The sequence below is a fragment of the Centroberyx affinis genome, unplaced genomic scaffold, assembly GCF_046629955.1.
Source record: "Centroberyx affinis isolate AG114_WGS23_722 - 3 ecotype Tasmania unplaced genomic scaffold, CSIRO-AGI_Caff_v1 ptg000436l_1, whole genome shotgun sequence".
In the NCBI taxonomy this organism is placed as follows: Eukaryota; Metazoa; Chordata; class Actinopteri; order Beryciformes; family Berycidae; genus Centroberyx; species Centroberyx affinis.
Window position 1 is genome coordinate 133,810 of NW_027279100.1, and position 27,103 is coordinate 160,912.

Consider the following 27,103-nt stretch of genomic DNA (forward strand, 5'->3'; position numbering starts at 1 on the left):
AGTTGAGAGGTTGCACATTTCCAGATGCTCTTCCTCTACATGACCATATTGCTGTGTTTTAGTTTTTTGAACAATTCCAGCTCTTTCCTTTCTATGTCCCATGTGTGAAATCCCCAGTGGCTGCGCCTTGCGATGGCCTCATGTTTATTTAAACGTATGGGCGCGGCCGCGGGGCGTCTGGTGCCCCATTCGTTTTCTGTGGTGTTCCCTTAGCCAGCCAACCCCAGGGCCATTCATCAGCTGGGCTAAGTGTAGCGACAGGGTAGAGGGCTAAATGGCACTCCACCACAATGAATGTGACATCAACTCTCCACACAAACCAGCGGGTGTGTCAAAGAGAAGCACAATTACAGAGGAGAAGAAGGGAAGAGGTGGAGAATTGACCATGGATGAAAAGGAAGAGAGAGAGAGAAAGAAAAAGAGAGAGAGAGAGAGACAGTCAGTCATGCAGCTTCTAATTTTGGTGCTGGCTAGAGTAATACTTTGTTCCACCCGGGGCTTTCATGTTGCGAGCGTGAGCCGGCTCAGGACAGACAGGCAGAAGAGCCATGGAGTTAGCAAAGAGCATACTCTTGCTCCGCATCAAAAAATAACACATGCGCACACAAACACACACAAAATAATGAGTAGGAAGAAGATAAACACAAGGCCATACAATGAGAAAAAAAAATCCCCAAGCAATTTTCAGTGATAATGAGCATTTTTGAGTGTGTGCACATATAATCTTGTTTGTCCTGTTTATTTTTTTAATATTTAAACTTCCCTGGATGTTTGTCTTTTACTGTCCTTGTAATAGATGTCAACATAAAATTCCACACGACTGTATGAAAATGTTTCAAAAATGATCTCCCAAATGTGGGTAAGAGAGAGGGAATTACATCCCAGTTGATTGGAGAGCACAACAAAGCGAACTTGGGCAAGGGTCCAAATAAGTAGAAAGATGAAAATATAAAAGGAAGATCAAAAGCAGGATGGAGGAATAAGAAAAAAGGATAGCACTTGGCAAACGTAGACATCCAGCTGTGTGACAGTGAAGAAAATAAATTCTGAAAAGTAATATGGACATGAGCCAAAACACCTGAAACTTATATGGTGTAATGAAAAGAAGAGTCGACACACACAAGATAAGTATATATATATATCTATATATATATCTTTATTTATTTTAATATTTAAACCCACTAAAAGTTGTAAATACAACTTCTGAATGAAAGGCACAGGAAAATCAGACAATGCTGATATAATACTCAAATGAAAAATTACAGTACAAAAGCGGACAGTTAATTACGCACATACAAATCCCTCCAGCTTGAGAGTCCTCCAGACTAGGGAAACAGAAATATACCTGACACAACAAAGGGGGATTCAAAACCAGAAATCCTAGCCGTTAGCCAAACTATTCTTTATTGCTTTTCCAAACTGACAAGATTTACGTCGACTCCCCGGGTCTTGCAGAAGGCCAAAAAGCAACTGCTGTGCTTTCCAGTTTCCTTGTGGATGGAGTGGCTCATATTTATTTGATTATCGGCCTTCCTATTGACTGTGCTACACAACACTCCATTGGGCGTTAAGCATCTGTTTCACAACATCAAGACAGATGACATTATACAAAACAAATGGGACCAGAAAGGGGATTTGTGAGGTGCTTTGAGTAAGATCTCTCATAATCCATTACCAAATGAGCCTATATTTGTGATTATGCTTTAATTTATTGGTCCACTGAGTGTAAAATCAACTCAAATGTGCTAATTTGCTGAATATTAAAAAAAAAAAAAAAAAATCATAGCTGAAACATTTGGAGCTTGATGACTCAAAGTGACGCTGAGTGTTGATGACACTCCTCTTAAAATATGCAACTTCTGTGCTGCAAAATTTTAAACTTGCAGGTCAGAAGTTAGATCTGGAGAAAGCAGAGGAGCCCTGTTCATTCAGGATATCCTCATTTCCTTTTCGAACACTTGAGTTTACTGCACTCAACACCAGTGGGAGAAGCTTGACAATGGGATTCATTTATCAATTACAGCCAATTAAAGAGAATCTGGCACTAGAGGCCACTGCCATGCAGTTTTATAGCGTTTCCCTGTCCTCTTAAGAATCACTTCATCGCCCCTATTCCTTGTAGTCAAGATCCTTTGACCTTGTTGAAGAAAAACTCAATCATTTCACCTCATATGAGTCATCAATCAACAAAGAACATTAGCAAAGGAGAGGGGGTCATGTGACGTTGTTGACGTACAGTATTGCCGATCTTAGTCTTGGTAATCCCTGGATTTGTTTTTTATTGAAAGAAAAATCACTATGGAGGCCCAGCAGTTCCTATGAGATTGTGTAGACAGTAAGGTTCCTTTGGACAGCTCTGCTGGGGAATAACTGGAGGGAAAGGCGCTGTCACGCTATACTGTTGGGGGTTCTTAATGTTACATATAGCCTCTTTGGTATATGCATATCTGCATCAATGGACCACCACTGTCCAATTATCCCCTTCCTATTTCCTTTTTCCTATGTACAGCTGTCTCACTCTTTCTCTAGTTCTCTTTCTCTAGGAAAAAAACAATGAGAAAAAAAATGCTGATTGCCACACTCGAGAGATCTGGAAATGGAGTGATTGATTGGAGTAGCAGGAAATAAGACTTATATAGCTGTCATGGGTTTTCTTTTTCTCCTGCATGAAAACCAACCCCCCAACCCCCTGCTTCTCTCTACCTGCTGTAGCTTGGCCTTCCCCGCTGCCTGACAGCAGGAGATTCATGCTACCTCTGCCTTCCCTGCAGCCATGCTACTGAGTGGAAGCCACGGCGCACCAAAAATGTAAACGTGCCAATCTACTTAAATTCGGCCCTCAAAAACAACAGGAACGAGAGATCTTGGGGGCAAAATGAAACAGGTGTTAAGATTCAATGTTATCAAACACAACATAGTTCTGATGGAGAGAGGGTAGTGTCTACAGAGTGAGCAGGAGAATGGATGTGGTCAGGGCTGTGTGATGCCGCCGCTGCTGTTGTTGCTGCTTGGATGCTCTGGGTTGCGTTAACCTAGGTCCAGTGGAGAATGTGTTCACCAAAGCCCTTTCCCCTTCCCCCCCCCAGGGTGGCGGGCCCACCCTGGGAGAGGAGAGGTTACTCCTATTCCCTCTCTATCCTGGTCCTAACCAGAATCTCTTAGCTCCACCCTCTTCTTTCACACAAACGCAAAGTCAGGTAAAAGCTAGAGCTTTAACAAATCTGCTTTGAAGTTCAATTTCTACATTTCCTGATGAAAGCAGCCCCCCCCCCTCTCTCTCTCTGCTCCAGTGTCAAGAGGGGCGGATGACATCTCGTACAAGAACCAGGATCTCGGAGTTCAAAGATCAGAGTACAGGATCCGCTCCCTCAGCGCCTCAGGCTAACGCCAACTCCGTTCATTACCTGGCCGTAGCGGAGGAGGAAGCAGCAGCTAGCTGTGTGAGGTACTCGCGCAGTTCCTTGGCCGCCTGGAAGCGGCCGTAGCGCTTTTTGGGGTTGGTGCACTCGTCCAACAGGGCCTCAAGTTGTCCATCTTTGGCTATGTGGGCAGGGGGGTCGTGGAGGAGGCCTCCGGTGGTGCCCCGCCACGTAGCGTAGCGTGACAGCAGGTTCTGGCACACGGCGTAGTAGTTGTGGTCCACAGTGACCCTGGAGCAAAGGGACTCCTTGGAGAACGACAGGCAGGCCTCCTTGTCACACTCCTCAAAACGGCTCTCATACCACACATCATAGTTTTCTGGCTTGTCTGCAGCGGGACAGAGAGAGGGACAGTTAGATGAGCAAGCTGCTATAAAAACACATTGATCATAAAAGAAAAAACAAAGTCAATAATTTTAATAGAGTCGAAGTGGCACAACACTCATTTCCAAGTATTTATTGCACCATAAGCGTGATGTTTCTTTCTTACAGCCTCCACCAGATGAATACGTAATGAAATCAGGATGTTTCAGTCTTGCGACCTTTGATCAAAGTCGTACAGCCAGAATGTCATGATTTTATTACAGCGCAATATGTATTCATACATTTTTGCAGTGCCTCATCCCCTCCAGGTATTATTTTATTTTAGATTATAGATAGCATCTCTTCTCAGGCTGTTAGAACACATTTCTCTTTCCACTGAGTTGATTATTATTAAAATCTGGAACAACTCAAGACATTCTTCTGGGAAATTTAAAGTACAACTGATTTCAAGTGAATACAACATACTCTTTGACCACATCTGATTATTAACATACCATTATCTGGGGAAAAACAATTGCCATTTCATTAGTTTGTGTGATTTCTTACTCATGGTCAAGGGTAGGACAAAGTTAAGAACATAAGTGGTGAGATTAACTCAACCTGACCAGACAGGACCAGGGTGCCATTCTTAACGTCTCACAGGCTATTACAGGGAATTCTTTTTGGATGCACACGGCCAGTCAAACAACTCATCTATTGTTTCATCCAACAAAAATGAACCACTTTCCAGATTTATTGAGCAAATCAATTTCCTTCTCTAGCTCATTTCTGCTTTTCTTTTTTTCACTTTAGAGACTTGTGCTGGGGAGAGAGGGAGGCAAAGAAATAACCTGGAATGATGAGAAAGCCATTGTTTTTTGCATTAAAAAGCAGATCAATAACTTTGGGGTGGGGGTGGGGTAGAGGACCCCAGAGGATGCAAACACATAATCAGTGTATCAGCGTTCTAATGCACTTCTCTCCTGGCTCGTCAGAACAACTCAATCAAACATCCAGCGCTGCCCCGTTAGCAAGGGGTCCCTGTGGCCCCCCGAAGAGGAGGGGCCCATCCACCTCAATCAGCGTGGGTGATGAAGATGGATCTGCCTATATGCATGCCACACGCGCATGCACACACACACACACACACAGACCCACACACACGCGCAGGTGCACACAGATGTACGTGCACACGCGAACCAAGGTGAGGTGAAGGCAATTAATGTTTCAGAGGCGGCCATGCATCACACCTCAGCACTGATTGACAGATGGCATCAGGAGAGCGTCCCATTCTCACTCACTCACTCACTCACACGCAGCAGGCAGGCAGAACGACTAAAAAGAACAAGAAGGGAGGCGATGGTTCACTGTCAAGGACAAAGATGAGCACAGCAAAAAAAGTACTTTGAGATTAAACTAAAGGCAAAAGGGAGGCTGTGGTCTATCTATTTACTTGCACCTCAATCCCCTCCGTTCCACCCTTACTGCAGGCCTGGGTATAACAAAGCTAGAACATTTCCAAAGCAAACTGAATCATTTCCAATTCAAATGAGTCCAAGAGCAGTGGATGAGGTAGGCCAGCCAGTCTCTGTCCGTCTCCCACGTACCCATCACCTTCCATGTTAAGGAGCTCAGGTCCGTCTTATATGCATTCTCCTCACTCCTCTGACTTCCCAGGGCCATACTGAGAAGGGACATTGGGCCTGAAATGCTTGTTAGCGTGGCCTTACTAGTGGCATTCAAAAGTACAAGCTCGGTTTTAACGATGCGTGCGCGTGTTAGATTGTATTATTGAGTCTGAGAGAGAGAGAGAGTGTGTGCGTGTGTGAGTGTACGTGTTCGAGTGCGAGCGACGTTGTTGGGGAGAGAGAGAATGAGAGAGAGAGTGAGTGAAGTGTGTGTTACATTATACAGCATGTGTTTCCAAAAACCACTGGGGGTGAAACCATCCTCAAGCGCTATAAACTCAATGAAGTGGAATGACTCCTTTCGCACCATTGGATTACGCAAACACAGCACACGGCACAACTCGAACACGGTATGTGTTTTATCTCGCCGACCGGCCGCATCAATATGGATGCTCCAACGAGAGGGGTGGAACGACGCGTGGCTTTCTGCATGTTTGATTTGCAAATCAATGGGTCTCTGTTTAGACTGATGAGATTCGTACCGCGCTTTAACTCTCCTTCAATCTCAGCTCTAATTGTTGGGATTGAATTCTCTGCTAAGGCGGAGTCTTGGAAGGTTACCGCGCCAGTTTCCTAGTACCGTCTGACACATACCCATGACCTTGTAATACTCATTACCATCATCATCCCTCTTCTTCCTGCTGTGCCCTGGCACTTGGCGCACACACACACACACACACACACACAGAAGCACATAAACATTCTTGGGGCTTACACTCTGAATGGCCAGGGTAAGCAGCTTGAGTTGTCAAGCTCTAAATGTGTCAGCCATACAAAGGGAGTCTCAACCTCGCTGGATCGTGCTCCAGGACTAGAAAAGGGCTACTGTGACAGGGTGGAAAATTGCGGCTATTGGCAATAATGCGCATACACACACACACACACACACACACGCACACACACACACACGCGCGCACACACACACGCACACACACACACGCATGAACGCACACTGGTATCAACACATAGGAAATAAAATACATAGGGGAAAAAGTCTATGGGGAATATTGCCGTATTTGAAAACACAGGCACCGACAGCCACCCACAAACTCACGAGCACACACAGAAACAAACACACGAATGTACTCACGCACACACACTCGTGCACACACGCACACAGGCTGACATGTTGTGCCACCATTCACGATTTTCCGGTGTCAGGCCTTGTAATTTGGCCAACCAGCACTTTATCTCAGGATGAATTTGTCACGATACTTGCACTCCAACTCACAAACACACACACACATATACACAAACGCGCACTCTTTCTCACGCACACACACACACACACACACAATAACTCATATCTGTCACAGGGCACAATGGTGGAACCTCAACACCTAGCGACACAACAGTTTATCACTTTAATAGGATTTCTGCAGGAAGGGACACATCTAAGAGCCTGGCTGGGTGGTCCTCCCTCTCTCTGAAGTAGCCCTAGGAAGGAGGACTGAGGGCTAGGAAACTGCCACGGCAGGTGCATGATGTACAGCTCTCCCTCTCCTTGTTATGAGGTTTATTCTGAGAGAAAGAAACTGGGGCAGCGGAGATGGCTCGTTATGCGGAACGATCTGTGCTTTGATGGGGACACGCGTGTCAGAGGCAGGAGGGGTACTGGAGGAGTACATTCTCAGAAGAGAGACAAGGTTTCGGCCGCATGCAGATTGTCAACAATGGTACCCTCCCTTGAGACCTTTCCTTGACCTTACTCACTGCATCATGTGTTACAGTGGACAGTTTCAGTTCTGACATAAAATAAAGTGTCTTCTAGAGCAGTGATTCTCAACCTTTTTCATATCAAGGAGCCTTAATTTAGTACACATTACAGCAAAGGACCCCCATTTGAGATTTTTTTACCCAAATCTGAGAATATTTTTATTGTTAGATATGATTTTGTCCAGAATTCCATGACTATCTGTATTGTAGGTAGAGAGATAACAGTGAAACTATGATCAAAATAATAATTCTTCTACATTCTTTAATTGTGTTAACTTCTTGTAAATGAATTAATGGGGAAGTTTAACAATTCATCAATTCGCTGGGGAACACCTGGAACCCCTTCAAGGACCCCTGGTGGTCGCTAGACCCCACGTTGAGAACCAATGTTCTAGAGAATCACAGCGAGAGAGTGATAGAGTGGTCGAAAGTGTTAATGTATGCTAAGTATAAGCAGCAATTCTCTCATTTTGCTCCAGAGGTCCAGAGACAGTGACGATCGGAAGCTTGCATGTGTAAAGGAAGTGAGACACAAGCACACTCAAGTATACGGGCAAGCACACGCATGTTCACCAACAAAGAGGAATTGCCATGGCAACTGAGGGAATATGCTAAATAGACATTCCTGCGCATTACACATGGATGTACACACATACACCTACACGCACAGCATATATATATGTTTGGGTGATGATGGACGTTGCCACTCACTCTGCTTGATCAGCCTCTTGTCTGCCACGAGAACATTCTCTGCGTCAACAACGATGACCTTGCCGTCACGCGGGCCCACGGCGAAGTTGTCGAAGCTGACGTCAAGCAGGTAGAGGGCGAACTCGAAGTCGTTGTTAGTTAGCTGCTCGGCGATGTCCATCAGCTGACGCGCCAGATCTACCCTCTTCTCCCACGGTGCGTTGTAGAAGCTCCACAGCTCCTCGCCCACGTAGTTGACAGCTACCACGCGCCCGCACGCTCCCAGGTACTTGGCGAATGGCCACCCTTCGTCAGACGGAAAGCTCTGGAAAGAGGGAGAGAGAGAACAGGGAACAAAGACAGTTTAAGAACAGAGAAAAAAAATGAGTCGGCTGTGTAGTGCAGAGTCAGTCAAGAACAAACGCGAATTCGCAATAGCTGCGACCATGTACGCTCATACATACACGAGTGGGGAAATTTTTGAGGACCAACCAACCAAACAACCGACCGACCGACAGAGCGAGCTATAGAGCTGCTGGTCGCAGCTAAAAAAGTGTAAGTGCCCTGTTGGCTTTGAAAAGAAGAGGCTACCACATGAACTGAGAAAACCTTCTGACAGTCAGAAACTATTTGTTTAACTTTCACAGAAATTAGTTTCACCACGTAGAGAGGGAAAAAGGAAAATTTCCAGACACCAAACACAAAGAAATGCCCAGGTAAGGGCATTGTGTATGTGTTCAGCCATAGGTATTCTTGATACGCCATTCTAAGTACAACAGTTGAAAATCTGCCAAAGCGTCACGTGAAAAGGAGCCAGCAGTGGGTATAACGGATTGGATTTAATAAAAGGAAAAGAGCCAGTTTGTGTTATAGCCCTACAGCTATGGGCTGATGTACGCTGCTGTACTCAGTGTTTCCAGAGAACTGATAGGAGGTGATTTGTGGTAGCAGCAGTTAGCAGAAAAGCCTAATGTGTTGTGATGCAGCAGCGGGGCGATTCAAACTGCTGCATGATGTTGGCTAACCGAGCTGTTGGTGCGGTTTGGGTGTCCCGACAAGAAATTGCTGTGTATTACAAGTTAAAACTGGTTAATAAAGCCAAGGTAATACCGCTAGACATAAGTGGTCTCACTGCTGCTTCGCAATACCCTCATCTCTCAGATTTTATTTGCATTGTTCCTTCAAGTCATATGAGCCAGTGTTTTCTACCTATGTAGCCCCAGGTTAGAGCAAGGCAGGGAAGCAGGCAAACAAGAACATGCTCACATACACGTACACACACACACACACACACACACACGGCATCATCTGCTATCACTCAAAGTCAAGTATGATCGTCTGGACAGGCAAACACACACTCACACCCACACATACAGACAACTTAAATGAGGCGAGTGCGAAGCAGCTGCAGTTGTCGAACTAGCCAGGCCTCTAAGGGACTGAATTCTGTATGTCTCATTACCGCTTCCTATCGCTCTCCTTGAGCATCGGTGTCTCGAGCTTTCCCTACATCTCTCTCCTTCTCTCTCTCCTGTCTATCTCCCTTCTCCTGGTCTGTTTCATAACCAGGGCAATTACAGATGAGGGGTGGACAAATTAATGGAAAATAATAGAACCAAATCCCCATTTTTTTTACAGCCCACCTGAGTTGTGTTACGAGTGATAGGTTTCCGTCTGTTACGATAAACACCCCTACCATATGCTGACTTAATGACAGCCCACAATCCCTACGTAACAAATCTCTCCTAGGCTGCAGTTTCTGGCAGGCAGCCGCTGCACAGAGACAGACAGAGAGACAGGAGCGCTCATGTTTCACAGCAGCCTCGCTAACCCTCCCTTCCTGAAACCCAATCGCCTCGGAGATATGGCAGAGAGGACACCATGTCACTGCAGGTAAGGTGTGAACAATTGTGACCGTTGCTTCTCACCTTACACTTGTGGTAATTCAATACTTCACCTGCTTTCAATTTCTGTAGAGAAGGGTTTTTAAATATGTATGGTTGCCCTCACTGCCTTTAAACTTTAATGAAATACAAATTATTTAAAAACATACATTTTAACCCCCCCGGCCATGCAGCTGCTGTATCCCAAAGACAACTGCTGGACTCCTGCCGCGCTGGATTTGTGGTACTGAGGTGGTGCATGTGATAAAGTAGTGATAGCTCAGTGAATGGATGATTACACAGCGATTCGCAGGTTCACTAGCGCACCTTTATCCAGAGTCAAGATGTTTTTTCCTCAGATACTCCACAATTTATGCTGCTCTTAAGCTCCCTTATCATATCCCTTGACTAGGCTATAATTTGCCAAGTGTAAGGAGGGCCAAAGCATATGGTGCCCACCTGTGCTGTAGAGCATGATGCAACAAGCTGAATGCAATTTTCACTTGAGGCCAAGGCTGCCTTGGAAGGAGCCCCTTGTTGGACACACAACCATGAAGATTTCTTCAAACAGAGAAAGACTTTTAGAACAAATCAGTCTGAGTAAGTGGTGTAAATCTATACCTTAGGCCTATCTCTTGTTCTCATCAGTTTCAAAAATGAACCACCACCAAGAGGAGGAGGACACTGATAAGTTGCATGGAGGCAGTCTGGTCTCGCCTATTTCCCTGAGGTGGTCCAATCAATTGTGGGCCAGACAAAAGTCTGTCCAGGTAGTACTATTGGCTTCCAGCAGCCTGTCTGTCTGTCTGTGTCCATCATCCTAAGACTTGGCATGACCCACCACAACTTCCCCAAAGTCTTTAACAGACGCCCAGCTTAATAGTTTTCCTATACACTTTCTGACAAACTTGACAGCAAAGAGGAAAAGAAAGTAGAGATGTCTCAAAGATTGAACAATTCCAACTGATACAATGAATGAATGGGCTGACTGTACTCCCAAATACTGGGACTGGCAGGAAAGGAAACAATCTCAGACTATTGAGACGTGGCCAGCCGATAGGGATTCCCATATTAGAGATTTTAGGATTAGGGACTTAACAGGCTAAATATCTAAAATGGCTTCCTAATTTCTGAAGTTGGTATAGAAAGATTAGGCTGAAGCTGGATCAGTTGGTGGTACATCCCTATTAGGCCCGCTTCCCTCTGACCCGGCTTCAAACCTCAGATCGCTTTATGTTGCTGCAAATCTAAGCGGCTCTTAGTCTTGTTGACAGAAGTTAGCCTGTCCAATGCTACGGCTAAACCTGCTTTGTACAACACCACCTCCCCCCAGGGTAGATGGATAGACGCGGGGGGGAGAGTGAGGGAGAAAGAGCACTATGGAGACGGCAAATAGAAGAGACAAACAGAGTGTCTTGCGCTTCTCCGCTCCAGTGGACAGGAGGAATAAACCAGCAAAGACCTGCCTGCTAAACACATCTCTCTCCACATCTCTCTCTCTCTTTGTTGTCAGGTTGCAGTCTGAATGGGTGCAAAAGTAGAGCGACGGCAGAGGGGGGGGATGGCTGATGGGAGGGAGGGGAAAGATGGATGCCCTAAGGCTACTCTCAGACACTGTCAGCGGCTGTTATAAGAACGCCTTTATGTCCGTCCGGCCCTTGTCCGCGGTTCTTAACAGAGATGTCGCTCATTCACCACCATGACAGCCTCATTGTGCTGCATCAATTACCAAGGTCTCAACAACTCATAGCTACATGCCTTTTTTGACTTGTCCAATATTCAAATTTTATCGGCAACAAGCCTAATGTTGAGAACCACTGGAAGGTGTAGGCAAGCACATGGAAGTGGGCACTTTTGATCCAAACTCGCCTATTGCAGAGGTTGATAAATACTCCACGTGTGCCACCAATCATTCTCCCTTAGCGCTCTTTAAACGGTTACTCTGCAGAAGTCATTAACGTCTGCAATGAGGCGTTGAGGGGGGCGAAATAAATTGGAAAGCCGAGCCTAATATTACATCCACTGCACTTTATCTCTGAGCAGACTTGGGAGGTATGTGTGCGCGTGTGTGTAGGGATTGCACAGGTAGTGAATTTTAACAGTCGTCTTCCAGTGATGGTTATGGTATTCAGAAACGCTGAGGATGCAAAATTGCCAATGACACAACCCAGCAACTTTAACTGCTTCAAAGGTCTTGTGCCTCCTTGCTCTTGTCAATGGATAAAGACCCGTTGTCTCCTGCTTAGCAAAATCTTTAACATATAGAACCTGCTGTCAAATGCATCTGTTATTTACTCTATGCATTTCTGTTCCGATTCCTTGCAGTGTTAGAGAAATAATGAGCATGACTCAGGAGATAATCATAGCAGGGGCGGAAAGTAGACCTAAAATACAGAATCTCCTCATTAAAAAAGACCTTACAGTGAACTCTAGGCCCAAGTCTAACTAATCTAATCTTCAAGATTGTACCGGTGCACTACAGTAGCTCAGACTGGGGGTGTGTGTGTCTTTCTCCCCCCTCCCTATAATACTGTAGACACATTGGCATCCTCTTGGGGGGAGATTGGAGTGGGCTGAAATGAAACAGGGCCACAGACAAATGGGCAGCCTCTAGAGGAGAGGATGAAACGAATGGAGCGAGAGGCACAGGAACACACACCTGCGTCCTGACATCTGCTGACAAAGGCATGCCCTTCTACTGGGCCACTCGGGGGAGGGTGTGGGCGTGTGTGTGTGCGTTCGAAAGAGGCTCTTTGTGCGCGCATGTGTGTGTGTGTGTGTGTGTGTGTAACTGTATCCGAGTGCATGTGAATGAGAACGTGCAACGTGACCAGGGCTGATAACAACCTCTATTCAGAGGCCGAGTAAACATGAGCGGCTCCCAAGATATTGCCTTGGCTGGTCTGCAAAGAACAGTGGTCCATCACACACACAAAAATACAAACTGCCTCACTCACACATACACGCACAGACACACACCAAGCAGTGTTTATAGCTGCAAGGTTTAAAAGGAACCAGTTGCCTTCATCCCGCGACCGCAACCACTTCTCACTCATTACAGACAATGGAAATTAGTAGTTTGCCACAAACGTGTTTCATGTGTGCAGCTAGTGCTTCCTTGTTAAAAGCCCCAGGCAGGGTGTGGTGAAAATTCTCCACATTTTCCGCCCTCATCAGAACCAAACTGCTTCACAGCAAACAAGTCCGGACAGGACTCGTCAAGAGTCCGAAGATCACATGGTGAAGCTGAGGAAGCGTGGCAGATAGACGCACTCAGTCAGACACAACAGCAGCAGCAAAAAACCTTTCAACCCCGTCGCTGCAAAACGAACATTACACAGCCTGTTTATCAAAGGGGCTTAGCGTTAAGAAGGAGTCACATCTGCTCTGCTAGGCCGGGACTGCCAAGCTGGACTTGAAAAAGCACGTCCCTTTTCTGTGCAGCTCTCCTGTTGACCTTGTGTGTCTGGAGGATGTGTGGCGAGCCCCGTCTGGCATTTTGCTGGCCATTTAAGTTTAAAACCCAGCCAGTCAGTCCACAGCGAGAGCTCGGCACCCACAGGGGAGCCGGCGCTAACTCCTCAGCTTGGCACACATGGCGCTACCCCTTTCTTCTCTCTTTCTCTCTTCTGCTGCTGCCGCTTCTCCTTCTAGTCCCTGCTTTTCCCTCTCTCTTTCTTCCACCCCCAAACCCACAATACAGGGCAGTGGGGCTCTCTGTTCCAGACATGGGAGCCAGGAAATGCCTAGTCAGATCACCCAGCTGAGGAGACTGCGTGTGTGTGTATATATAAAGGAGAACGAAGGGTAGTGAGAGACAGAGACTGAAGTGTATGTATCTGAATTTAGAATAGGCCCTTCCTCTTTCTGTACCAGACTTGCGGTTCAAAGAGTGCAAAGTCACAGTGTGTGCAGCTGGCAGCAGGCTTGGGAAAGAGGAAACCGGTTAAATGTAGAAGACAGCCTAAAAGAGACTGGTGTGAGTGTGTCTGTGTGTTTGTGTGTGTGTGGAGAGCAATGGAGAGACAAACAAAGACAATAAGAAAGTAAGAGGGCAAAAAACACTGAGCTCAAATGAGAAATCATGACCAAGGGGGCAGGAAGAGAGAATGAGTAAGACCATGAAGGCTTGTGCGGCAGAGAAAGAAAGACTGGGTGCATGATTCAGTGGGCTCTGCCAAGCAGTGACGGAAATGGGTTAGCTAGGTCGCAAGTTGTGCAGGCCTCTGCTCTGTGGAGAGAGAATGGGAGCAGGATGAGAAATGAGAGCACGGGACAGTGCAGCTTGGGGTTGCTAGCATACACCCTGCCACTAGCTGATAGCTGAAACCCCTGCCGACCTGAATCTAAGCCACGGTGCGCAGAGCCACCTCATAAATCCCTTCTGCTGGAAGAGGAATGTATTAAGTCATAGGCAGTGGTGTTGACTCAGTCTAGGTGGTATTGCTGCCCACACGGGTGGGGAGGAACCCAAGCGAAACTTGGCCTCAGACCTGAGGGTTGTGGGTTTGAGGCATACATCAAGGGTTGTGTATTTCAGAACAGGCGCCAACTATACCAGGGGAACTACACTAGAGCAGCAGGCGTAGTGAGCAGGGAGTCTGCTGTAGCTGACCTTATGCTCCGACTTCCCTGCGGAACAGGACAAGCAAAAAGGAAATTTCCCTACAAGGATCAATTAAGTATCACACATGCTAGAAAAGGCTTTCAAGAACTGTGATGAAAGCAGTCTATGAGCAGTCCCCTTAGCAACTAGGAGTTTAGATGTTAACTTGTTGGTGGCTATTCTGTGGGTGAATAGAGCTTTAATATTCGTCTTTAATAATTATAAGAGTTTGAATACTAGCCTCCAGTGCAGGAGAGATTTTCTCTGACAGGAGCTAGGTGCCGGACACTTTATTGCAGTAGTCAATTATATTACTGCAGGCTAGCTGATGTGATAAGAGGCATTTTCTTACGCTAACATTAGGCCCTGGGCTCTCCAGAGGAGGAGAGCGTAGTAAAGAGCCACTTGTTACCGGCCCATATTGGTTGTGGCCACCTAAAAGGGGCCCTGGGAGAGTTATGAATGGGGTTAGCGTTAGCCTCTCCAGTGTTGCAGAACTGGGTCTTGAGGAGCTGGGCATGAGGTACGTTGGGGGGTGGGCTGTAACAGTAGGAAGCTGGGGGATGGAGAAAACTAAAAAAGGGGTGGGTGGTAGTGGTGGCGGGGGAGGGGGGGGTTCAGCCACGGGCATTTACCTAACCAAACACAGCTGTCATGTGTGTGTATGTGTGTTCGGAGAGAGAGAGAGACAGAGAGAGAGAGGGAGAAAGAGAGAAAGGATTATGGTAACACAAGCAGTCTGGCTCATTCAAATGGGGGAAAACACCACAAGGCTCTGGCTTGTGCAACACACACACATACACACACACACACTCTCCCCTCCTCCTCCTCTTCTCCCCTTTCCACCAGGGCCTCCATCCAGGGAGGGCAGCCAAAAGAGGGGAGTCGGGCCCAGATAACTCCCTGTCTTATCCTAACAGGATTCAGTCTGTACACAAAGGCCTAAAAGAATAATGAAAGGGGGTTTGGGAGCACTTGAAGCAGGGTTAAGCGGCATACACAAGCCCCTCTCTTATGTGCTAAGAGCATCACAATCCCCCAGACCCAAAAACAAAAGGTACTAATCACAGACTAGCAACTTAAATACTATTTACCGGTGGACCTCGGTCACTGAGCTGGCCCTGGAGACAGAGGGATCTTGTTTAAGCCTGGATAGCACTCAGTGTCTGTGATTAAATGAAAACAAATAAAAACAAAAAAAAAAACAGGCTTTGGTCCTAAAAGGCATGACCAACAAAGTCGGACAATAAGATTTATGCTGTTTATTTTGGGTTAGTTTCCCAAAGTGGATGAGAATCATATTAGATTATGCCGAGCCTCATTAAATCAACTGTGTGGCAAAGAGGCATCCCCCCCCCCCCCACCGCTTAAAAAAAAATGCAAACAAGCAGCTAGTGTTTGCTCAAAGCGCTGCGAATGTTTACTTTCGCATTTGCGTTAAAATGCTGCTGTCAAAAATCTTGTGAGGAATATGAGATCAGGTCATCCCCCTCTCGGTTCCATATCTTCGCTGATGTAGCATCAGCGTCAGACCTCTGTGTTCTTGGAAAACAGATAGTGTTGCGTGACAGCCTCGTGTCTCCTGAGGAACGTGTCTCAGTGTCAGGTAAGGCCAGGGTGTTGAACTGGGTGGTGGGTAGCAGGGTGGGGTGGTGGATCGGTGGAAGGTGGGGGAGAGACAGTAATAGAAAGAGAGAAAGAGGCATCTAGGAGAGCACAGATTTGAGTCTGGAGGAGATGAGAGTACCCTTGACTGAGTTAACCCCACAGGCCTGTCACATCCTATTCTCAGCTTCACTGAGCAAGACAGGGCTGAGGACCAAAAAGGGGTGCTAGCACAGTCACATTCTGCTGGCTAACTCACCCGAGCTTAATGATTTGGAAGTGAGGGCTAGGGTAAATCGCTCTAATTTAAAGCTAGTCCAGACATAGTCTATCAAATACGGCCATCACCTGATAAATCAGTGAGTCATCGAGCTGGAGCAGACAGGCCAAGGATGGCAAATGCAATTTCAAATACAGTTCAACTAGAAAAATAAGGGAAAAAACATCACTCACTTTTAATGAGAAGTTATTGTATCAAGAGCTATGGGTTTGTGCATGTAATTTCTCTGGTTGTGCCAGGACCTAGTCTGAACACAAGCATAATAAGCATAGTAACAGAGAGACTTCTGCAAAAATAGGAAAAACAAAATACGTTTTTTTTTTCCAAGTCAGTATTTCCATTAAACTTTACAAAAAGAAAAAAAAACACTGGCTAAGGTAACACAAGGGAGAAAAAAAGACGTGGTTGCATAAGGGGCTTCTCATTTCACAAGGATTTTCTTGTTCGGCTGTCGTCATTTTGTCTTCCAAAAATATTTATTCCCCAAAGCCAAATTGTCTTCCACGTGACAGAGGAGTGGGGGCGGGGGTGGGGTGTGTGTGTGCTTGTATTCCACAGAGCACACAGAAAACGCATTGTTGGCCAAACCCGAAACAACACGGCAGATTGTTTTCCCACTGACAAAGAGGGTCTGGTTTCTCATACTGAAACAGGGCCGATTTACTGCCTGTGGCTTCAAAAGACTGGAAACAGAAGCCATTCTGGAGAGCGCAGCTCGCTGAGCAGACAACAGCAATGTTATTCACATTATTCAGCTGAATAAAGCCAGAGGAGAGAGATAGAGAAAACCCCCAAAACCATAACGCTAGCGACCAATGACAGTAGGAAAACATCTAGTCTAAATATAGCGCAGTTGAATTACAGTGTAAGCGATTCTGGCCTCTCCAGCTCGCTGAGGAGTTTTGAAACTGTATCCAGGCATAATCAAGTATCGGTCTAGGTCTAACAAGAGGAAGTGTGATAAACAGTAGAAATGGAGATCAGATTTCATCAAATGATGGGTCATAAAATTTGGTCTACATTCTTCTATCTTTTGTCCGAATCAGTCCCCATACGCAAGCACTAACCTCTGGCAAGAAAGCAGCAGTGAGACTATGGCGTTGTAGTACAGCACATCTTCTGCTCAATCTCTATAGACACCATTAATTCTTTATGGTCTACTGCTGCCCAACCTTGTGCATAGGGTCTCTCGGTCTCTCAGCAAATTTTCTCCTCATCTTTTGAGTTCAGTGATGCTGAGAACAGTCAAGGCACTCAAGATCTATGCCTCTTTCAGTTGTCTGGCACATTTTTCTCTACATTAATCATCCGCACAATCCATGCCCACTGTGTCTTACCCCTCTCCTGGTGCTGGCGAGTATTCAGACCCCAGGGTTCCTGCTTATGCCCATAGGTCACAAGTTCAGGACCAGCTCAACAATTCATGAGTCCCTGTAAACACGCAATGGCAATTCGGCACAGGGAGCGACTTGTGTAAAATGTGTTTGTGTGTGTGTGTGTGATGTGATGTGTGATGTGATGTGTGTAGTTGTGTGCACGATAAGGAAAGGGGATGATTCACCAAGCCTCTGAACTGGGGCATAATGGCATTAAAACACTGATGGAATTATCTGGCCAGAGTTTGTGGAGCGTAGACAAGGGACGGGCAAAAATAGGGGAGGATGACACAGACGGAAGAGAGAGAAAAGGCTAAAGAAAGAAGAGAAAGAGAGTAGGGGGGAGGGCAAGCGACCACACAAGGCTAATCAGATTTTATAGATCGACTGGACTAAAGGGCTGATCTCGCCTTTTGTCCTCCGAAATGCCCGGAGGTGTCCGGCCCTGTGTGGGGGGGATTGGAGGTCAACGTAAGTTATTGAATGTCTACACAGGCCGTAACCATTGTTGCTCTGACCCCTCACAAGACATGGTCAATGCCAGATTGAAATTGCAATTGATTGGCTGCTTGTAAATCAGTGAGGGAAAAGGACGTGGATAGAGCCGCTATGATATACACGAAGGATGACAGAATAACCTGATGTCAAAGGAAGACAATTAAGTGCTGAGAAATTTTAATAAGCACCCTTTTACCATTTGCTAATTTAGGTCAAGTAAAAAAGATTTTCAACACCAGAGAAAAAAATATATTATTGGCACTTCAGGCCTCAGTAATTACTAAAACCTAATTGCATGAGTAATAGGGTATTTTTAATTTTGAAATGTAATTAAAATCCAGTTGCATCAATAACAGAGTATACATTTGATTTTTAAAATGCTGTTTTTATCATGCACTGCTTGCACACCTATTGCAGTACAATTTACCTCCCATAGCTGATTTAAGTCACAATATGTATAATGTACTTTTCACTTGTGTTGCCATTACAGGAGATTTTTGTGCCAATAATATTTGATATAGATTTTTTTCCTTCATCTAACGAAATCTCTGTAATTATATACAGTACATATATATAATTACGTATTTTTGTTCTGTAATGCTGAAAGTTATAACAATAATAATAATAATAATAATAATAATAATAATAATAATAATCGGTAGAAACAAAAAAATACCATTTATTATTTTGGAAGAAATAATTAAAGCACAATCAACAATATTGGTGCTAATAACATTGAGCAGCACTGTAAGAGATTCCTTCAAGTACAGTCCAGCAATGACCAGGATCCAATGGATAGACACATGTTAAAAATAACAACAACTCGGACCATTTACAGATGCACCCCTGAATAATTCACAACTGCCCTACATATAGTGTTAAATATGCAGTACTGCCGCTAGCCAAAATCTCTCATCTTTTGGGAGGCCACAGCACTTAAACCCTTCTCCATGCTGAGCGAGGGAATATTTGGGCTCTTGATAGTCGAGATGTAGTCTTAGTGTAGCCCTAGACTTTAGGGAGAGTCTAATGGCTTGTCTCAGATCTATGGCAGAGGAAGGAAAAGGAGGATTCCCACCCTGTAATTTACTGGGGGCTTGGTTGGCCAACACCCTGGCCTGCTTTATACTGACACTCCTATTCTCCTGAAGGCTCTTCCTCTTCCAAGGGCAATCCAGGTCACAGATCAACTAGCTCTTTATCAAGATGTGGAAGTTTCTTGAACCATTGTTTTGGTGGAACACTCATTCATTAAGGGACACATGCATTTTGCTATGAATAGTAGCTGTCCAGGAAAACTACGCACATGGAAAAGACATTAAAAAGATCACAATACCTGTAGTACAAGCGGCTCTGGGTTGAATGCCAAGGTCATGAGCAGCTGCATCCTCTCTGTGTCCTTGAGGTTCTTGAGCAGGAAGCTGCCTGAGTCTTTGGTCTCAGCATACCTGCGGACCACGCGGTCCAGCAGCCTCTGAGAGGGGCAGTGCACCAGATCTGACCAGCCCTCCACCACCTCTGGAGTGAGCAGACGAACGTCCCCATTGAGCCGGGCAAATTCTGTCTTGTACATGGCCTGGATGAGGTCACAGCGTGGCCTGCCCGTGGCCCTCTTGCAGATTTTCTGGTCTATGTCAGCCAGTTCCTGGTTGGAGCCAAGCCGTTTGAGCACCACACGACGGGTGCCCTCCCTGGGCTCACCATACTGAGCAAAGTAAACATTCTTGACGTTGAAGACATCTAGGAATCGCAGACGACCCCAGGTTTCGAAGGACACCTGGCCGTTCATGAACTTGCGGCACCAGCTGGTGCCAAAGCAGGCGGGACACTTGTTGAGGTTGATGAAGCGTCTGTCTGTGAGCTCATTCTTCTGGAAGGAGGCGAACAGGTTGTGGGTGTTCATCAGCAGGATGACAAACAAGCCCACCACCAATAGGAGCTTCAGACAGCGGTAGAGGCGGCCAAGTTTGAGAGGCAGGAAGCGCAGCATGTTGGGGCAGGATGGGGAGGGGACGGGGGGATCTTGAGGGACAGGGGAGAGGAGGGGTACTGAGATGATCGTCAGGAAGCTAACCTCAATGCCTCTCCGTCATGGTGTACTGGGGTATCTTCTAAAGCGGCAGGCAGGGGCGAGGTTGGCACAGCTGCCCCGTGCCAAGCTCTGGCAGAGGCCGGTGAGTCATGTTCTCCCTTCTTAGTGTGTGCGCGCAACCCCGAACCAGCAGGCCTGAAATCAAGAAAAGAGAGCAAGGGAGAAACACATTACATCAGGGCAAATGAAAAAGCTACATTTCACAACAGTTGAGACACTGAATGTGGCCCTTTTGGTCATGGATAACAAGTAAAAAAAGGCTCATTTAATTTTTCCACCGCTGGGCCTGCAACTTGAACCCCCAAGTACCAACATGCAATACCTCCTATAAAACAAAGAAGCACTTTCTGTGGCATATGAAATTGTTTCACAAATTGGAATTGCTTGGGTCATTTGAGAGAATTCATTACTTTTTGAGCAGAAACGAGATGGCCCAGAGCCAATGCAATAAACCTGCCTGTGCCCGTTTGCGCTCTTTCTCTTTGGGAAATCACTTCTTACAACCCCCAATATAAAAAATGATAAATAAAAGTATGGAAAAGGGAGGAATAAAGTGTCAGTGATCAAATTAAGAGGCAATGTAGAACATCCTCTCCCAGTATAAATAAAGTGGTCTGGACTCTGGAGAGGATTCCTCAGAGGACCTCACTCTGTGGCTATAGGAGCATCCATCATTTTGCCCCCTGATGCACCGCGAAATAACAAGCCCTCTGCATAGTGCAACAGTAACACAGTGCTCACAAATCTAGTTCTATTTGTTCTCTCTTCAAACGGAAGAGCTTCCCTTTGCATTGTGAAGACAGTCACGCTGAGTGTAGTTTAACCTTTGATCAGAGTTGCCCTGCTTGGTTTTAATCAAGCTTTGAAGTTGTCTCTTTGAAAATGGCTGGTATCACTAAAATAACATCAGGGGTTGAAAAAAAAAAAAAAAGAAAACAGCTCCTCCCTAGGCATGGTGTGAATGCATCTGTTAGGCAGGTTGAGGTCAGCAGTGAAGGGAATGGTAAGAACCAAGCATGGGCCCACAGTACCAGAGAAAGAACAATGCTCTCAGAAAGCCTCAAAGCCCCCCACAGTTCCCCCATGATAAAGCCATGTTATACCCCTGATCAGCTATTTAGCATTGAGTCTTCAGAAGTCGCTTTGAGAAAGAGACAATGGCTCTGACCATGCAAATTGGCCATCCTCAATTAGAGCTCATTAGGACATGCCTATTAGGATAGCTGACTTGAGAGGGCATGGCTAACGAGCAGGCACACTGGTGTGATTAGTGTGCGTGTCGATGGGTTCCTTGCATTTTACGTTCAGATCGAAGTGGCTGAGATCTGGAAAAGCATGGGGCTGGAGGCAGCCAAGAGAACAGTGGCTGTGAGAGATGTGTGGCTGTGGAGTGTGACAAGGGCCAAGATAAGAAGCTGAATACACGAGTTCTTGCCTCACACCTCTGTCTGGAAATACCACCAGTAGATCAGGCCAGTGTCACCAATGTAAAAATACTGCATACCCAAGTAGGGGAACTACAGCTTCAGTATGTATTTTTTTAAAGGAAAAAAAATATTCAGAATTCCACAACTATTTCTATAAAAATATGTAATCTAAATATGATAGGGGTTAGGACACCAACAGAAATAGTTACCTTCTATCTTAAAACAGCGATCCAATTTTTCTCTTGGGAAACTTAATTCAGTATTAAAAGATATAGGCTACATCTTTGTTTCCTCCTTCTTTTCTGAAGTTTCAATTTCCTTCCTGAAAATACAGCATCAAGCTTCAATGGTTATGTGAAAATTTTTCCCAAGCTAAGGGACAACAGTTCCCTTTTCTGCTGCAGCATGAAAAAGCAGGTTTTTCTATCTGCTGAAAGTAATTTTAAGTTTTACAAATGAATTATCAAGAGGACTGCACGGCTGAAATGACCTCCGATATCTCAGAAACAAAAAAGGTACAACTAAGCTATTACACATTTGCAATTCATCTAAATAGTATTTCATGGAGCAAAAAAATTTAAAAGATTTCAAGGTCCAGGTAGGATCACGACAGATATTTCCAGTGAAATATATTAACAATAACCAAACAACCCCGCCCAACCCCCACCCACTCAAAATGAGCTAAAAAAGAGGGCTAACACGGTGATTTAATAGAGTATGAAAAATTAATTCAGTTCTAACAGACTTGCATTCATATTCAGCAGGAAAGAAGACAGATTGCAAGACAACGGCAGAAATAAAGAAAGCAAGTCGGTGTAAAACGTAAAAAACAACTTTGATAAGAATCAAAAGGATGTCTGCCTTCTATTACAGGGAGTGAGAGGAGGCTGATTGCTTGGGGGAACAAGTGAACATCCCCGGCACTATATGATCTCCATTCAAGTGCCATTTAGCATCTGACACGGGCAGCGACAGCAAAGATCTGGCAGCAAGGACCTAGATCAGGGGGGCAGATATGGGGGTTCAGGTAGGATCGGGAGAGTGGGGCTAAGAGGGAGGGCCGTAACCTCAGCCAGCCTGGGAAGATGCTCAAAAGTCACCTCTTGGTCCCTCGGGGCAGGCAACAGAGTCGGGGCAAGCTGGAACAAGCCCTGAACAAGACCTGTACACTGCAGAGTAATGAGATGCATTGGCTGGCGGCTAACACTGGGAGGATACAGAGGATACTTCTTCCTTCTCTCAAGAGAAAGTGCTAGGCCTCAATTACCTATGAGCATTACCTGGATTATGTGAATGACTTTACTAATTGCTGGGGTGACAAGATAATCTACACAAGGCTTCCCTTCCCTGCCGTTAATGAGAGATTTGAGGTGTTGAAATTCTTAAAATGTTGACAATTAAATGTGTGAAACTGTCACCGATCGTTCATCCTTGATAAACACCTGAAAAGCCTATTAAGGTTGTGCTGCTGTTCAGCACGTAGCTAGCTAGGTAGAAGAATTTAAATGCTACGAGATTTACTGGGTTATTATAGGCTGGAGGAGACCAAAACATTCAGCTGCACTGGAAGGATGGCATGGTAATTTGAGACAGAATATTTTTCCCTGGTAATTTCCCCACTAGACCATACTATTTCTTGTGTATTTTACACCTACAGCAGCATTTATTTTACTTTCTCACTGCCCATTGCTCTAAGCCACCCTCAAGATTATTTAAAATATGGATATGCAGTTATATACCGAGAAACGTAGACTGTACACAGAGTTTTATGGTAAGGTTGCCTACTCAGGTTTTTGGTGAGGGTAAAGTTCACTTTCAGCTCTAAATTAAAGCCAGATGCAGCCGATTCCAACACAGATGTAACCCACCCTAATAGAAGGGCAGTGAAATTTAAAGCAGTGTTTTCTTTTGGACAAACCTCATTGTGCCCACAGAAACTTGTGTTTTAAATTACCCCCACGCACAATACCAAGGGAAAAAACCCTGTTCAGAATGAGCACCAAATTACCTCTCATCATACAGAGCAGCTGCCAAAAGTGGGGTAAGAAAGTTTTTCAGCATACTCACTCTACAAAGTATGGCGGTGAGCGCTTCGACAGAGAGGCAAAGAAAAGAGGGCAAATCAAAGGATGCCTGACTCCTCATGCATGGAAGATGAGTCTCGCATTCAGAATGTTCCAAGTTTGGCAGATGTTAAGAGCCGCAAAACGCCTCATTACTGGGACAGAAAAGGAGCAGGATGAAGCAATAGGCCCCATGTTGGCTTAAAAAAGAATGACAAAGGTCGAGACAAAAGAAGATGACATCCTAATATCTTAACATTTCATTTTTTATAAAACTCAGATTTTGACAAAATCATCCGGATAAGAAATAGGAGCTTGAAAAGGAAATTTCCTTCTTGAATAACCTTTTCCACAGCTCATTGTGTAAAACTATGGGTTCAGATAATGGTGTACGAGGGCAAGGCTACTCTCCAGCTAACCCATTTCCTTTCCTTCCACGGCACCTGAGGCTAAACTTCATTATGATATAATGAAGTCAAGCCAGACGTGAACATGCTTGATTAATTTCACTGGTAATGCAAAAGAGAGTGCAAAGAGAAAGTAAAGTGGGGAACGGGACTGAAATATACTGGAAGAGTTAGCAAAACGGAGAGGGAAAGAGAGAGGAAAGAGATAGAAGGCCAGAGAGAAAGAGAGGAAGACGATGTCAATCAGTGTAACCAAGCTAAAGCCCAGGGACAGCAAAGTGAGAGAGGAATGCTCAGATATTGCCTATGAATGGAAAGAAACCAGAGCAACTGTTCTCCATCTCTGAACGGACACACACACACACACACATTAACGTACCAACCCCAGAGACCGGCGGCATTACCACCAAGCCCCAGTGAAATCCAGTGAAAACCCCAGCCTCCCGACCGACCCCCTTCCATTGCAATGTGCAGCCCAAGCTGGAGAGAGGAACTACTGTTGCCAAGGTTATCGACTGCGGGAGTCAATAATGTTTGATCACAAAAACATTCATCCACAGCCGGATTGCCTCAGTACAGCAAACACAGAGACAGTGATGGATAGATACAAATGACAGAAACATTCGCACGCCTAATGGAAAATTGAGTCCTCAGAATATAAGCACCAATTAGCGGCATCCTCACACAAACATTAGTCCATTCATCCCTGGTCCAAATCAAACGCCAGAGGTTTTAATGAGAGTATCAATGCTATCCGTTTTATGCCAAACTGCCGCAGTCGTCTGAAGGGACAGACTTGAACTGGGAAGAGTTGGGCTGGATTCTTCAGCTGATAATATTTTCATTTTGTTTAATTCAAACAGTTGCAGTTTCTAGTGAGCCGGCTTCAGCACAGATAGCGTTTGAAAGGTTATTGTGCACTTAGATCCGGCTAGTATTATCGCAAACAAATGTGTCATCTAAGTGAGGCTACACTTGAACTGATTAAAACAAGCTGTCAAACAAGCTTCATTTATAACAAACAGGAATTATGTTTACAGTGGAGGAAAATAAAATTGATTACCACACAGCCATGTTTAGGTCAATTCTAATGTGGCTCCAATTGTCACTGATGTACAACAAGTTGCCTTATGATTTGGTGAATTCAGAGCAAAAAAAAATAAAAAAAATCTACTGCTCCTCTGGGAGTTTTTAGCCTATCATTATGTGACTCTCTCCCATGGAGTACTGGGAAACATTCAAATCAGCCACCAGCAGAACTTGGTAAGCAAATCAGTCTATTTTCATAGTTCCCTTGCCAACAAACCTTGCAGAAAAATATCCACTATTAGCCTCCTGTTAATAGAAAAACAAATAATTTTAAGTATGCAATTCTATTCATTAAACTGTAATGGCAAATTCCTTAGGACTTATTATAGGCGTCTTCTGCACCAAACAGCAGGGCTGTTGTGGTAATCTATTTTCCCCTTGAAGAAAAATATCTGCAAGGCCAGAAGTTTGCAAAGAGTGTGCAATCATTAGGCTGTAGAAATCTCATGGTCATATCAATTTGGCCATTACTGTGAATTACACTTTTCATTTTCAAAGCCAGAGCTTTGCTGTCTGATGGGCAATGACTCACTTAGCCTGCTGTTTGCTTGAGCCAACAAGAGACCAACTAGAGGATTAATACACAAGCAAAAAAAAAAAATCTAAATCCAGTTGACCAAGTGGAAACCTGTTGAGCTACATTGTTTTGAATAGTTAAAAACTACAGTGCCAAGTGGAAACCAATGCAAGACCGTTTTTTATTAAATAAAGACTTTCAATGAACAACCAATGTTAAATGCAAATGCATACCTTCTCAACACCAAGATTGTTACTATAATTTGATACAGGTTGCTGCACCCAAGTAGCCAAATATACAAGGTTAAGGGAGAGCACATTCTCTCTGCTCAAATCATACATAGCCTTTATGTTTTATAGCATGCAAACAGTAGGCTACTTTGTCGTTATTTACATGACGTTATATATTTTGCATTAAGTTTGGGTACCTGTTATAAACATGGCATTCATGTCCATTAAGATTTGTAACCTTAGACTCACTACCACCGTTTTGTAGATGGTGGCATTTGTGAAGACCATGTGCTAACGTTCAATGTTTTTGAAAACACTGTGCTCTTGCATTGCATCGTTGCATTCTATTATTTTCTACTGTACAGCTTAGTGTGTCGCTCAAAGTGTTAAACTGCACCAACATATAGAAAAATTAGCAATCCTATAGTTTTTTCTTCCTTTTCATTTTACGTTTTACCAAGGCAAGGCTTCAGAAAACAAGAGTCTCGGTGAGTGTTACGAGGCACAGCGTGCACAACCAGTTTTAAATGGTTAGTTCAAGGCAGTTCGGATCACACACAGAAAAACCAACTGTCAAACAAACCTGTACGACTTTTCTCCCCACTCCGAGTCCGTAGTAGTGAAATGCCTAGCGCTCAGTTGACATCATTCTTCAAAGTTACGGCTACTTAGCTACAAGGCGGGCGACGGACACTTTGAATCACAGCGACTGTATCTAAAAGGAGAACAGCTTATTCAAAGCACGACGAAGATCTCGATCAGGCAAACTCACACGGGCTTCCCATTTCCAGCTCCTACGGTATCTAGCCAGCTAGCCAGCTAGCTGCTGAAATAAACAGTTGTAATGTCGGTTCTTAACTCTTCGTATACCGGACCTTTCCGACCGGACGACGCGGTCCTTTTCACAATGGACAACACCGTCTATATTGTGCATTAATATCCATATCTGTCCGCTTATCATGAGTCCCTTTGTGGTCACAGAAATGCCTCTTTTCTTCTTCTCTCAGGCTGCTGCTCACTCCTCTTCAATACCACAATGGGTTCTGTTTCGACTCTTTTCAACACCATCCTCTTTAGCCTTTACGACATCCGCTGTCTGTTTACGTCCGTGGTTGCTAAGCGATTATTCTAATATTGTCTCGTCTGGAACACCGCCCCCAGTGTAAACTTTGCCCAAATTGCTATTTTTTCCACCACGGTGCTCTTAGAGCAGC

General features: G+C 45.0%; 1 protein-coding gene across 1 annotated transcript; it reads right to left on the minus strand.

The window, feature by feature from the left end:
- Positions 1-1,159: 1,159 nt before the first annotated feature.
- Positions 1,160-26,913, minus strand: dipk2ab (divergent protein kinase domain 2Ab). Its single transcript, XM_071516931.1, has 4 exons — positions 26,473-26,913; positions 19,401-20,291; positions 7,838-8,141; positions 1,160-3,747 (listed from the first exon to the last, which is right to left on the minus strand). The coding sequence occupies exons 2-4, from the start codon at positions 20,052-20,054 to the stop codon at positions 3,401-3,403; spliced, it is 1,305 nt and encodes a 434-aa protein (XP_071373032.1). The 5' UTR covers positions 20,055-20,291; positions 26,473-26,913; the 3' UTR covers positions 1,160-3,400.
- Between the last annotated feature and the right edge of the window lie 190 nt (positions 26,914-27,103).